At 41.6% G+C, this 15,740-nt stretch overlaps 1 protein-coding gene across 1 annotated transcript; it reads right to left on the bottom strand.

Annotated features, from left to right (window-relative positions):
* Window positions 1-1,165: 1,165 nt before the first annotated feature.
* On the bottom strand, window positions 1,166-15,370 carry vill (villin-like). Its single transcript, XM_061238905.1, is given in 19 exon segments — window positions 1,166-1,497; window positions 2,097-2,233; window positions 2,532-2,604; window positions 3,179-3,367; window positions 4,178-4,311; window positions 4,625-4,820; window positions 6,357-6,539; window positions 7,060-7,218; window positions 7,505-7,642; window positions 7,830-7,930; window positions 9,082-9,235; window positions 9,639-9,737; window positions 10,260-10,338; window positions 11,054-11,259; window positions 11,619-11,729; window positions 12,975-13,083; window positions 13,763-13,956; window positions 14,368-14,442; window positions 15,299-15,370. Coding segments are annotated over 19 exon segments (2,523 nt in total). The 3' UTR covers window positions 1,166-1,383.
* Between the last annotated feature and the right edge of the window lie 370 nt (window positions 15,371-15,740).

The following is a 15,740-nucleotide window of genomic DNA, read 5'->3' as shown; positions in this document are numbered from 1 at the left end:
AGACCATCACAACGTGGCATGGGGAACCCAGCTCTGGTGCAAACAACATCACTGGGTGGGTACTGTAAATGCCCAACTGGAATAACAGTCTGCCAACAGTGTGACACCCCAGGGGCGGAATCAAACAGCCGTGCGTAAGGGATTCAAAACAGAAGATTATGCTCTAATCCTTCATCCAGTTTATCAAATGCAATTGCTGTGGTGTTCAATCAGCTCATACAAGAGGTGGAAACAGGAGACAGAGAACAGCAGTGGGAGGAATAAGACATTTTTAAGGAAATTAAGGGGAAATAACTTCAAATACAGTGAGCTTCTCTGTGCTTTTATTGGATTTTAACATGATTGGAGCTCTCAAAGCAGGCAGTGTGGCAGTCTCCCCCTAGTGGTCTAGAGAATATTGGATTAAGGCACATTGAATGTGAAGCCCTTCAAATGCAATGGTCAGGTTATTTCAGTTTACCTGAGAATCAGCTGGTGATGCCCTTTGCAGGAAGGGCATGATAAGACAAATGTCACATGCTGAAGATTTGCTTTTTCAGTGTGAATGTTTAGGTTTTCAAAATAACACTGAATAGCAGGATTTAGTCCCTGAAAAATGGTTCACTGCTACTGTGAAATATTTCAAAACATTAAAATATATAAAATGATAAATGTTACACATGGTAATTAATTATTTAATTCAATTATTGTTTGTATTTTTACAAACAATAATTTGTAAATTATTATATATATTTTTTTTGAGCCAGCAAATGTTCTCAATCCTGGTCCTGGAGAGCCAACAGAAATGTTTTTCTGCCATACATAGAATTCTATGAATATCAAAGAGCAGAATCACTGCTTTTTAACATGTCAATTTCCCAGTGAGCAAGACAGAATCTAGACATATCTAGATGTCTAGAGGGCTTGAAATCTGGGACTAAGACGTTTTTGACACAGATTAATCTAGCCCCAATTTAGCTCAGGTTTCACCTGGATATAGCCGGTTGCGTGCTAATTGACTAGAAACCTTTTACTTTTCAATGAAATATAGCCTGGTTTTCACCTGGCTAGATATGTAAGTTTAGAAAAAACGGCTTTATCCAGGTTTCAGGTGAAAAACCGTCTATATTTGATTGACACGTGAAAGGTTTCTAGCCGACTAGGAAGTATGCAGGCTACTGTATATGCAGCTGAAACCTAAGTGAAATTGGGGATAAATGAGTCTGTTAAAATGTGTCAGTACCAGAATTCCAGCCTTCGAGACGTCTAGATTCCGTCTGTTGTTCACAGGGTTGTTTAATGGGCTCTTAGCTCTTTGAAATCGGGGTTGGTTAACCTTATGCTAACGTATAGGCAGAAATTAGCAGGCATCTGCAGTGGCTGGAAGGATGCCGCTCCTGGTTCTCAGAAAAGCCCAGCTAACTTCTTTAGCTGATTTTGCCGCCACTTAGGCAAGCGATAGAAATCCTTCCGTGAAGAACCGATCCTGGCCTGAAACTCTGCATCCGAGAGGTATTCCTGTGAGGGAGAGTAAAGGGATAAGTAGGAAGAGGAGTGAGGGAAGAACAGGTTTTGTCTATCTTTTATTTTTAAAAAATGAGACTGTCAATTCAGTCTGCACTCAGATGACTAGTCTCACAGAACATGGGGTCGTTTAGTTTTTTTGGACCCATTCAAATATGTTACCACCAATAAAAAAGGCACAATAATACATTGCCACGGGAATATATTCAAAGATTTTTCATTTCTGCCCTATATTCCTACTACAACTAGTCATTCACCAATTCACACACACACCTATGGCGATAGGCTGCCATGCAAGGCACCGCAATTTGGGGTTAGGTGTCTGCTCAGGGACACACCCAGGGTAGGGGATCGAACTAGCAGTCAACCAAACTACACTCTTATCTCAGGAGCTAATGACGCAGCTGTATTTAATTTAAATAATAAATAATAAAAAGTTTTTCAAAATAAATCTTCTGAAACCTCCAAAGCTATTGTGAAGTTGGACATTTTCACAAATATTTTCAGCATATACTTTGAACGTTACGAACCAGTTCATACATTCAATTCAATCAGTGCGTACTAATAAAGGCCTTCCATGCCCAATCACTCACCTCCTGCTTGCTAGGATCCCCTCCATCAGGCAGCTCATTTGGGGACCTGTTGAGCAGCAGTTGGGGGCTCATACTGGGAGCACTAGCCCCACTTGAGCCCGGCCCCGAAACATTCAGCGTGGAAGTGACCGGACCTCCTGGAGCGATGTATCCCCCACCACCGCTGTTCTGCAGGTTCAGATCTGCATTCTTCAGGTTCTGCATAAACACAGTCACAGTGATGTATAGATAAGTTGCTAAAGCACCATGACTAAACAGTATTTCAAGCAAGTGTCTGAGTGAGGGTAAAACTTGAACATCATTCTATTCTAACACTATTCTAGGACGTGGTTTTTAATGCTAGACTTGAAAACTACTGCATGTCCACAAATTGTTTTCTTTGTATTTTCTTAATTAAGTTAGTCTGGAAGTTGAGAAACACATGGAGGTAATTACTTACAACAGTAATCTGTGAAATAGATGCCATGTCCCCAAGCTTGTTTTTCATTTCCTCATATGAATTTCCACCCTGCAGAGAGGAGAATATTCTGCATCAATAACGATAACAGTTTAAAACCTCTTTGAACACGGCTACTGCATCTGCTGCAAGATGTTGCTACAGTGAAGATTAACATTAGTAACACAAACACTACCATTCAAAAGTTTGGGGTCACCTTGTCTTTTTCTGCTTTTTTTGCTTCAGGATTTTATTTTCTTTGTTATCAAACAATACATACATATAAAATACAGCAGTTAGCATACTAGCACATGATTGAATAATCCTGCAGGGTATAGAAGCATATACCCAGAGTAGCAATAAGCAAACAATCTTCGCAGTCTTTCACAATAGGCTTTTATTTAGGACAAAGTAACCCGCAGGTAGTGTCTGTTAGAGCTCAAGTGTCAACCCTGCTAAAAAGAAGTAGCTCAAGCTAGGTTTTGAAACAGCTGGTAGTTGGTTGACCAGTTCAGACCAGGTCCATATTCACCAGCTGAAGTTATATTGAAAAAGCTGGTAGCTGGTCATGGATTTTACACCAGGGTATGAATCCAACGTTAGCTATGACCTTAGCTACACTGGTATCTGGGAAAATCACACTCACACTCCACTTATGAGGGTCCCAGGCATTGAACCAGCCGGTGAAAGTTGGAGGCTCAAACCCCTGCTTCACGGTTATTAAGGGTGTCCCTGCGTCCCTGCCTGCTGGGTGGGTCTTTAGGTACTCCACTGTACTGGTATATGCCTCCTTGGCTTCATATTCGTTGGCTGACCTGCCAATCCACAGGAAGAGCTGGAAGGGGAGGGGCAAGCGGGTGGGACAGAGTTAGTTTTTCTTAGTCACATAATATATATAGGTAACTATTTTCATATTATTTATCATACATTTCCCATTTTTCATACAATGGACTCATACTAGTGTGCTGAAAACGTCTCTTGAGATATCTGAGGCGAGAAATAAGCAATGCATTGATGGGTTCAGGATTGTTCTGTATGCATAGTTAAGGATATACGCAATGTTGATAAATAAAGGACAAGATAGGACCTCACAGATAAGATGGACATGTGCGTCAAGAGTATTTAAGCCAGGCCATATGACCATTGTGTAGAAGATTGCTGGACTGTAAACTTGTTTTGTTTTAGTGATCTTCCAGCTGGGGTGGCGTGACATTAAATACATTTTCACTTTCCTCTAGCAAGTGTTTGTTGACTTTGGTGAGTTCCTGCATTGTCCAAACTTTAATTCCACTGAGGGAAGCTGGGTCCTAACTAAAACTTGATTAATATTTGATCTGCAAACCCTAGTTAGAAATTTTGAGAGCCAGATGAGCTGCACTGGAAAGCATTTTATTTTCATGGATACAAATACAGTACCACAGCACTCGCTGGACTGCACCCGTCATACATAAAAAATGAATGGAATGCGTTGCTTTCAGCATTCATAAAACAAGTTCTCTTTCACCACTCGCATGAGCGATTTAAGAACTAATCTGTTTGTATGAGTAGCTTGCATGAGGCCCATGATCTCTAGGGCCAACTCAGCTCCCTTTATTCTTCAGCCCATGTGCTAGTCAGAGAAGCAGTGGGCCCCAGGTGACCTCACCTCTTCCCAAGTGTCAAGCAGCATGACATCCTCCTCATCCAGGTCCTCCTGGGCGAAGTCCTCCACCTCTGTCATCAGGAAGCGGCCTGTCTGATTGGAGCATTCAAACAGCCGGGGATTGTGGGCTGGCTCCTCTACTTGGAGCCTGAGAGAGTCAAATTGAAGCACAGGGTGCTATGGTAACATTAAAGTATATGATTGCAAGTAGCAGTGTATAAATGTTCAGACTAGCTACCGTACAGCATGTACTCATCCGTGATTGAAGGAAAAATACTGAATACCTCTGTTCTAACTTCCTGCAGAATAAAATTTTTACCACAGAATCAATCATTTTTCACAGAATGACACAAAGAATCAAATCAGGGAGGCACTCTGAACAAATTGGATACAGAAGGCATGTTTGGTTTATTATTTGGTTTCTATTGCACTCAAATTCTGCAGGTAAACTGCAATGTGGAAATGTTCAGCTGAACAAATCGTCGGCACCAGCTCTGTACCTTTTATCACTGGCGTACGGAGCCTTCCCCCCCAACTCCACCCAAAACTCAGCTGGCTCCTGTCCCTCCATCACCACCTGCTTGTCCTGCTTGGTGAGGACGTCTGCCACGTACTTTCCCATCTCTCTCTCGTCCCCACTGCAGCCCTGCATGGAGACCAGGGCGGGTGCACAGTGGCTTTTAACAGTGACTGTAGAAAGTCAATTTGACCCTTTGCAGCATTACAAGGATTTTTTTCAAAATGCATGCAGTCCAAGCCTTCCTACTTTAACACAATTATTTTAAAAAGTGGGTTTTTGATTGTTTTGTTTGCTTTAGTCAAGGCTTGTACAAGAAGTTGGTTTGACGAAATTAAAGAATGGTTTGTTTACCCACAGACAAAAGAGGTTCTAAAATCCAGTTGTGTCCAGCTGAAAATTGAGCCAGTCAAGCTGGTCATTAGCTGCTCTAGCTGGGAATGAGCTAAACCATTTTGACCAGGGAGCTGGTCTGAACTGGTCAACCAGCTACCAGTTGTTTCAAAACCTAGCTTGAGCTGTTTTTTTCAGCTAAGTAGTTCAAGGGTGATTGTTATGTGAGAGACAGGAATCATAAATATATATTTTAAACATGAGGGGTACATCCTGGAGTGCCTTATATGCAGATTTGATTTCTTTCTGATGTTGGCCAGTGATAATATTCAGAAAATGAGATTAATGAGTGAGCTTTAAGAGAGAAATGAAGCAAATTCAATTTGGTGGACTGAATAATATAAATGTTGAATTTTAATTTTAATTTTTGCTCACAGGGGCATCTATTAAATATCAATCCAAGACAAACAGATAACCCCTTGGGAGAGAGATAGTTCATTAGTAGTGGCCAGTTTCAAGTACTGTATAGATACCGGCCATTTTGTTGCATTTAATATGCGCACCCCTGGTAAACACACTAATAATAACTGGAGGGAAAGATGGACAGGGCAGCAACAGTCTAAACATAATCTATTGGCAAATGCATTAACAATAAGGCATTTCCTGCATTTCAGACAGAATGCAGACACTTGAGATTTGACTAAACAAATGTTTTGTATGTTTATATGTTAAATTACATTACAATTCAGCTTAAGAAAAAAAATTAAAACAAAGGGTACATTTATTCATGGTCACAAAATACTTGTACCGTGTATGCATTATTCATTGTTGTGTCTTAAATACAGGACATCATTTGTTCATTTCTGTCCTTCAGCATAATGAAAAGGGAAATTAAATGAAGTTGTTTTTTGTATTGTTATAGATAGATTTGCCTACATTATATTATTGGAACCAGACATTCATTTCGAGAGCACAATTATTCTTGCATTTTCACACAATATCCATTCATACAGCTGAAGCTACTGTACGGAGCCATTCTGGTTAAGTACATAATGTCAGTGCACTGTAAGCTTTGGGTTTACAGTTCCCTGACCATTATACTACACTGCTTCTCTCTGTCCATGTTTACTTTTTTTAATTAAAGTGATTCTTTTACCAAGCTCAGAGGGATTTAAATAGCAATGACCTTTAATTAGCCATATTTTTGAAGATTAAACCAACTTCAATTCAGTGCTTCCCTAAATGAAGTAGTCAACATTCAGTAATATTTCCTTTAACGTGGGTAATATTTAGTTCTGTAGAGTTGCTGCAGATGGCTGTGGGCACACTCACCTTCCCATACCACAGGAAGCAGACCCGGTCTGTGTTCAGGAGGAAGACGTCGTTGGTGTTGAGGGAAGACGCGCGGGCTGGGACCTCAGTTGCCTTGGTGTCAAACTCGTGCGCCCCTCGCATCTGGAACAGCCTAGCACTGCCGGAGATAGGGTTTGCCACTCCAGGTTGTCCAGTACCACCCTGACCATACAGAACAGTCATTGTTTACCTTTCATGGTCCTCCAATACTCCTGTATACCTTATGTTTGGTTATAACTGACCCTACATAGATCATTGTTCACTTTCTGGGTTAAGCTCCTTCAATTTTATACTGCAAAAAATGAGTCTTAACAAGTGTTTTTACAAGTTTCTTGTAATTAGACTCTGAAATCTTATTTTTGTTCATTCAAACAGAAAATATTAACTTGTTTTAATGTACTGTTTGCTTTAAAAGTAATTTTTTCTTACTCCTGGGCCTTCTGGGAGAGGTGGGATAATATTCCCCTTGCCACATGTTTGATGAAACAATAGCTCAGAACATACATATTTTAACATCACATTTAAAAGAAAAGAATCTTGGTAAAGGAACTGATAATTTAACAACTGATAATGGTGAAGGAACTCCATTGAGCACAAGAGGCTCACTGTAAATAAAGGACATGTATGATTTCAAGGCCTACATGAACTACAAAATGCCATGAGGACACAGGCAGAAGCTTACCTCAAAGATGATGAGCTTCCCCTTGAAAATTGCCATGAAGTGTCGTGGCTCCTTGCCCATGGTAACTCTGACCTGGACGGGTGCCCCGTTGTACTTATTATCCACGTTGACGGCCTGGTACGCACACGCAGTTATCTCGTCTTGGGTGGCATGGCGCCCCTGTCACATCACATTGCTCACATGACCATCCACTCATACATGCTGTAATAAAGTGTAGCCAGTAGCCTAGTGGCACAGTACATGACGGGGACCTGGATGGTTGGTAGTTCAATCCCCAGTGTAGCCACAATAAGATGTTGGGCCCTTGAGCAAGGGCCTTAACCCCGAATTGCTCCAGGGGGGATTGTCCCCTGCACAGTCTAATCAACTGTAAGTCACTTTGGATAAAGGCGTCAGCTAAAAAACAAATGAATCAAAAATAAGGAGAACAATGTTTTCTTGGTACCAGCCACATGTAGAGGATGTACTGTAGCTGGTTGCTCCTTTTGTAGGTGTAGAGAATCAGGTAACAGTCTCCTCCATAGAACTGGCCATAGGAGCTGGGGTGAAGCTCCTGCAGCTCCAGGTGCTCAATACGCCACACCTGGGGATGGACACTGTCACAAATTCCACCAAACTCCAATTCCAGACAGAGGTTATTCCATATTTGTCATTATAATTACTATAAAGAAAATTCCTCAGTGGAATGGTGAAGGTAAGAGGCTCAATGAGCACACGAGACTGTAAAGACCTGAAGAAAAAAGTGCCTGCTTGCTGAGGAGAAGCATTACCTGCACTTCTCCAGAGGCATCGTCCACCATGCGCTGCTGGGCGGCCAGCTCAGGGCGAGCGTGGAGCTCCATCACGTCAAACTTCTCCTGGCTCACCTTAGCTTGGGTCAGGGGAGAGGCCAGCAGTGAACAAGCAGAGCACATTCACTCTTCTTTACATTGTACATAACATTATAAACATAGGCCCATAAATGAAAAGAGGAAGGGAGGGAAGGGTGGGGACGGAGTGGGGCGACTGGGGCATGATAGTTATGTCACTTAAGCCCAGAATTGGCCCTGTATATACAGTATAGACCTATTCACTTTTATGACAATAGATGTGTTTCAGGATCAGTGCAAGGGACACCAAATTTATACGGAGTTCAATGCATTGGAGTTTCTGCTACATTTCATTTCAATAGGCTCAAATGGGTAGGCACAAGCAAAGAGTGGTAATAAAACAGGGTGAAATTGCTCTGAACAGTGCAATTGTACCATTCCGTAATGGTAAAAGAAGTTCTGATTATTAAGCTGTGGCCTTCACATCTGATATTTCTTCTTGCAAGAAAGGAGCACACCCTCCTTGCAGAAACAACAATGTGTACTCACTGGTGATTCAAACATATTAAACACATTAAGCATTGCATGGGGAAGGTTTCAAATGCCCTCAAACATTAGCATGATAATGACATGACTGAATACTTGAAGAACCATACTAATATATTTCTTGCCATTTGGGCTGTAAGTTGTACCTGTAAATTGTTCACATGACCTGGCTTAACAGGGCTTCAGTGAAAATTACAGTGCTGAGCAAGCCAAAGAGGTCTGGGCTCTTTTCCGATGACTCCAGGGATGAAAATCCTGGCAAAAATGCCATTCAGCTTCTACTGCCCCTTTGTAATTCAAGGTCTTCATTCAGCTTCATTATAGCAATTCAGCTTAACCTTCATATTATGTTTGGGGTTGGAGGAAAATATACAACCATTTTTATCTCAAAGTTCTTTGTGGATGATTCTGGAGCACTTTCCAATACAAAGGCCAAACCTTCACTTACTGTACCTTAGGCTTAAAACGAGATGTTTCTCACAGATTTTTTCATATTTCAGTCTTTATTGGAGCAATTCAGTTTAAATAACTCTCCCTGGTGCATTACTGGAAACTTTCACCTTGAAGTTATAAGCATCAGGTTGCCTGGAAGCCAGGTTCCAGGCCGCTCATTACTGCTACAGCCTCAAATGGCCTGGCTTGTTTGAGTGATTGTTTGAGTGATTACCAATCTTTCCCATAGAGTAGGTCCTGCCCAAGCCCTGAGCCTGGTTCTTGTCTCTCCAGGACTTGAAGAGGTGCTTAAACATGGCCGACTCCCCACCCTCAGCCATCACTTCTACATTGGTGGTGGAGGGGTAGTTCTTCGCCTTAATGAAGCCCTGAAACAAAAGTAGCCCATTAGGAAAACGCTGAGAATTCTGTTTCAATCTGAGTAGAAATTTCCCATTGAAAAAGCAAAGGTTATACAAGAACCCAGAGTGTGTCCAAAAGAATCAGGGTTGTGCTAAGGACAAGATCGCAGCCATTAGTTAAAAATCATACCCAAAAGAAATGGGAACCAAAGAACCGCAGGCAGAAGCCTGGCTTTCTGTAATTAATAAAGTACATGTCAAATGAGTTGTTGAAGTTGTTGTTGGAATATAAAAACCAAGAAAAGAAAAACAGCTAAATTATCATTGCTACCCCTGTATTGGTTCTCTGAGGGGCAATTCATGGAGATGATTCATGAATGGTCAGAAAGAGAATCCTGGGAATTTAATGGATGTGTTCATTGGCACTCACCACTGCCCTCCCCAAAGCTGCACTCCGCTCCTCCCTGGAGGCTCCCTTCCCCTTCCACACCGCGATGCTGGCCCCGCCCTGGTCCACAATATAGCAGTCCTGGGTGCGAGATGAAAGACCGCTAACCTTTACCACTCAGCGTCACACAGCTGAAGTCAAATACTATGAGGAAATAATTATGCATACAGTATGTTGTAATTTTGCTTGATTTTCAACTTCTGTCCTAGTATGGTTAATGTGATCTGTCCTGTCACTCCATTTAAAATGACTCCATTAGTTTGGAAGGGTGAGCATTTGCAGGAAGCCCTTTGAAATACTTGCAGCCTGCCACTATATCTTTTAACTCAAATGATATTTTAACTAACTATAAAAACAGAGCAGGCAACATAGTATGGTGAGACAGGAAGTACTCTGCCAACTACAGTCTTCCCTGTCCATGTTGGGTCAGTTATGCACCACCCAGGGCTTGAAGTGGGCCAGAAAGGACCAGAACACTGTATTTGCGCATATGAGTATAGCCAGCTTTTTCTAGCATCCTGCTAACCTCTGAGTTTGCTGTGGCTGAAAAAAAAGGAAGTTGTGAGTGGGAGGAGAGTAGCGGACACAGGAAGTGTGAGTTACCGTGGAGCGGAGCAGATCCTGGGTTAGTGGCTGTGTAGCGACCTCTTGGACGACCAGGCTGCCACTGGCATCAGAGACACTGAGGAGAGGACCGGAGAGACAGCCAAACCGACAGACTCACAGTCAGGAAACGCATTGACATTATAATCACACCGTGCTGTAGTCAAGCATCATTATTCACACCAAGGGTGCATATCTCTATCCTGGAAGGCTGATGTAAGTGTGTGTTTATTATTTCAACCAATTACCTAGGATGAATCAGCTAATTAACCGTATACACCTCTAATTAACAATGACACAATTGCTTCGCTTATATTTATTGCAGCCTGCTTTTGTACTGCATATGAAATCGATGGGCATATTATTTATTTATTGAGGCACATTAACGCACAATAAATAATTATGACACATTTCTATCATTGCTTTCCCCTTGATTGCATAGCAAGAAGGTATGTTATGATGCACTGCTCCTGAAATAGATTCCCATGTGGGTTCATTCATAATAATCATTTATCCTTTCCCAGGAGGCCTCTCATCCACGAAACCCATACCTGCTTAGCTTCAGCCATTCAGAAGGAGCAGGGTGCATGGTGGTATGGAACTTAATTATTGACCTGTTATTTTATGGATTGTGCTGTAAATGTGACATTTGGAGAGGGTAAATCATAGATTTGGCCTAGATTTTCAGTTGAAAGTATTGCATGATTTGCAAAGCAGAACACTGGATCTGTAGGATCAGGATTGCCAACACTAGGGTGCAGTAGAGAGTTTTTTAACTGAAGAAATGCACAAACTTGTAGAGCTTGACACCGCCAGTCTGGCTGCCACTTGGCTTGGTGTCTGGGATGGCTTCTTTGAGCCTCCCATCTCTCGGGCCAAGCACAGCCCTCATGATCTTCATCAGCTCCGGGGAGGATCCCTCATCCTCGCCCTCCACCACGCCGATCTGAGCGCGCCCACCCCGCTCCCTGTCACGGATGTCCTGGGCCAGGAGCACTGCCTGAATGGTGGGAGTGAGGGGCTTTATTTATTCTTTATTTTAATTCTAAAAATGTCCTTCCGGTGAGGTCAATGACACTAATTATCACAAGTTGAATGTCCAGGGGTCAGAAAGTAAAAGTCCTACCAAGTGTTTCTTCCACCCATGAACTCAGCTAGTGGATTTCACTAATTAGCTCTACCTCCTGGCTGAATAATTGTGCTATCTATTGTGCTAAAGATCCAGGTGATAGGAACAAAATATTGGAGAGAACTTTTACTTTGAACTTGTGCTAATCGATCACATGGTCCAAGCATGCTACCTTGTTAAAAATGCATCTCAGAACCTCTTTCTTCTTAAATATCTGAATTAGCATTTACCTTTAGCTTCTCTCTTCTGTTGCTTTGAGGGCCATTCCACTGCACAATCACCTTTCCCATGTCCAGCAGGAATATGTCGCCTGCGTTGAAACTGTCCCAGGAGACAGGCACCTACAGTAAGAAACAAAAAAGGGACCCATTGCTGATATATACTACCAGGACTTTCAAGGCCATGATGTCAGAGAGTTCATCAATAACATCTCGAAGAGGGTGTACACACAAGCCCAAAAATAACAACAGTACATACATACATACATACATACATACATACATACATACATCCATCATCTTAACCCGCTTATCCTGAACAGGGTCGCAGGGGGGCTGGAGCCTATCCCAGCATACATTGGGCGAAAGGCAGGAATACACCCTGGACAGATTGCCAGTCCATCACAGGGCACACACACCATTCACTCACACACTCATACCTACGGGAAATTTAGACTCTCCAATCAGCCTAACCTGCATGTCCCAGGACCCAGGACCTCCTTGCTGTGAGGTGGCAGTGCTACCCACTGCACACACTTCATACATAAGATTTTTAATTTAGTTAATTCAAGTTAACATGTTGTTCATCTCTGGTTAAAGCTTGAAATGACTAGCTACCAGCTGTTTCAAAATATAGCTTGAGCTGGTCAAACCATGTTGACTATGGAGCTAGTCGGAACTGGTCAAGCTACCAGCTGTTTCAAAACCTAGCTTGACATATTTATTTCAGCAGGGTTTTACAGAAAAATTTGAATGATAAAGCTTTTGGATTTTTATTGATAATGCTTCATGTAACAATAGCAACTTAAGTGCTAAGACAGTTTAAAGATGTTCTGTGTCCTTAAAGAGTAATGCAAAAATCAAAAGAAACTGATTTACTGAGGGGCTGCGGTGGCGCAACAGGCTTAGATGCAGCAGACGTGGAGCAGCATAAATAATAATAATAATAATAATAATAATAATAATAATAATAGATCGCCACACAAAAAGCACCTCGGGCGCCTCAGAATCACGGTTACCAGCATGTGGTGAGACGGCTTGAAGAAGGCGTGTCGCTCTCGTAGGGCCGCCGAGGAACGGGGTGTGGGCGGTGTATCTATACTAGCTCTAATTGAATTAGACTGGGTACAATTGGCTACCAAATTGGGGGAAAAATCTGAAGAAAAAAAAAGAAACTGATTTACTAAGATTAATTACTACATGTGGCGTTGACAAATGAGCCATCACAGTTCATACAGGAAAAAGCATGTAATTTGTGTGTCAAATGGCTTTTCTCCATTGTTTGGCAGCAATGGGCAAGTGGATACGAACAGTATGCACAACATTACATGTGGGATTGAGGCTGGGTGGGGGTCCCCCAGCACGTACCTCTGTAGCCCTGACGCGCTTCCTGCCTTTAATATGCAGCAGACGCAGGATGTTGTACACGTTCGTCTCGACGTGCTGGAAACCCGACGCCACCCCTCCTTTCTTGTAGCTGAGGAAATGAGACAAGCATGGTGATTGAAGCTCTGTCTAAAAACAAAGCCAAACAGGATTGTGAGGCACTTTTCACAAATGTGCATGCTAGCCACATCACATAAGTATAAGCTACTGTGGGTGTTTTGCAGACAGCATGCAAGCTTATACACAGGAAGATTAAAATTAAGTAAATAATGTTTGTTTGTGTTCACTTCCTTGGTTTTTCCAGTGTTTCTTGAGTGTTTGTGCAATATCTCCTGTAAGAGCCCTGGCACACTCAGGCACAAACACACACACACATGCAAACATCAATATAATTCTTTAGTTCATGCTAGTAGAACCACAACATTTTGCCCATTGTAGTGGACAATTTGAGCATTCAAAATGTCATTTTCTGGTCTTTCTGCTGAGTAGGAATGAATGGTAAATTGACTGCATTTATATAGTGCTTTTATCCTTTTATCACCCATTCACACACAAACCAGCTCGTCGGGAGCAGTTGGAGGTTAGGTGTTACCTCAGGGACATTTTGACACTGACAACCCTCCAACTGCCAGACAACCGCTCTTACCTCCTGAGCTAATGTCACCCTAACAAGCTAATAAGTCATAAGTCATAACAGTGTCACAGTCATAACAGTGAATTGCTGCACCACACAGTTTCTGTTTGTATGTGACAGAGCCTGGGACACTCACACAATGCCGTTTTTAAAGTAGCTCTGGAATTTGGAGGACTCAAAACCCTGCACCTCTCTGTGCTGGATGGGGCTGCCACCCAGAAACTCGTCCAGCTGGGTAACATAGATGGCCGCTGCCCCTTGCTCATCCTGCGAGGAGGTGTTCCCAATCCAATAATGGATGTTCTTGGAGTGAGCGGAGTCATTGCTTACCTAGATACACACAAACACACGCACATGCAGTACACACACGTCACACACACACCCACACACCCACACACGCACACACACACAAACAGTACACACATGTCACACACAAACACAAACACACACACACATGCAGTACACACATGTCACACACACACAAACACACACAAACAGTACACACACGCCACACACACAAACACACACACATACAGTACACACACGTCACACACATGCACAATTATAGCTGATTGTTGTAAAATGATAATATTTAAAAGAATAGTATCCTGTAAACTTAAATGAAATTGTTGAAGAACCTTTTTAAAGAGAATCCCTTAAGCTTCTGAAATATGACTGTCCTTTGGTTAATTAGAAGAGAGATTTCACAACCACTCATCATTGGGGAAACTTAATACTCACATGCAGCACAATATAACAATCGCCCTCAAAGAAATTCCCAAAAGCCTCCCGTGGAACAGGGACCATCTCCATATTCTGCAGAAAAATACATATTGGGAATATGTTTCAAAATTACACTGATTGCCTTATTTCAATATTTCACTCTGTGAGCAGCATGCTACAGTGTGTGAGTTTAATGAGTATTAAAGAGGTACAGACAGGGCTGTTAACTCACAAAAAATGAAATTTACTTGTATTACCTGTATTATCAGTATAAGTATAACTAATATTTTGTAAAGCTGAAAATAAACCAAACATCAGAAAAAAACATCTGTAAAAAAGGAATTGGATGTTAATGATCCAAATACTAATATTTTATATGGCACGCGTAAAATCATAAGAAAAAATATGTTTTTTATATTTTATTCCAAAGAAGACAATTATAGAAAACAACACCAAATGCAAATGCAATATTCTATAGTGGTCATTGCTGATTATCACAGTTTTAAGACATTTTACAATGTGAGTTTGATGGCAGTAATTACATGTTAAGTACACTGGCTGTGACAGAATCCAAACTTTATGATACCATTGTAAATTTCAGTGCTCAATTGATAGAACCCAAGTTTAAAACCCATCCACTCTGCCCTTTTTTGGTTGAGTCGTCGACATCTCAAATTATTTTTGCATTCATATTTATATCATACAAGAAACTGACGCAATAAAACTGCAAAACGGCAACGCCAGATTTTTGAAAAGACTCTCCGCAAGAACAGCTGGGTTAGACTTGGACTTAGAAATTGAGATATTCAGTACTAAATACATTTATTTTTCTATTTTAGTGTAACTTTTGTGTGCACTGTATGTATATGCTCTAGGGTGGGGAAAGTGGATGGAAAAGGCTTAAAGTATCTGGCACAAACTATTTGTGCTACCTCCTTGTCTCACTCACGTTTATGGTCCATATCTGCAGTCCAGGATTGCTGCGGACATTTCTAAAGGCCTCTGGGGTTTCTTGAGACATTGTTTAAAGATCTATAGAGACAATAATGGCAGTCAGGAATGGGAGAAAACATTCTGGTTATTAATAAACACATACTAATCACAGAGGGAAATGCAGCTACATGCAGCTTCTTATTTGTTGAAAATGTATCCAAAACATAAGCATGGAAGATGCCTGTCAACGGTGCCAAAAGTTATTCACTTACTGTAATAAAAGGTTTCAATCATGAAATGCATGCCAATGCCAATGTAGCTTTGGAAACAGTAGTCCACATAGTATTGCAATAGTCTTAAACAAACCTGGGCAACTCTGCCAGAGGTCAATATTGTGAAACATAATATTGTGACCAGCGTGCAATATTGTGAAATATGGTTTTCATCTGTGGGATTCC

Source organism: Conger conger, chromosome 4, assembly GCF_963514075.1.
Source record: "Conger conger chromosome 4, fConCon1.1, whole genome shotgun sequence".
Classification (NCBI taxonomy): Eukaryota; Metazoa; Chordata; class Actinopteri; order Anguilliformes; family Congridae; genus Conger; species Conger conger.
The sequence above is the reverse complement of the archived record's forward strand: the minus strand, read 5'-3'. Positions and strand labels throughout refer to the sequence as shown.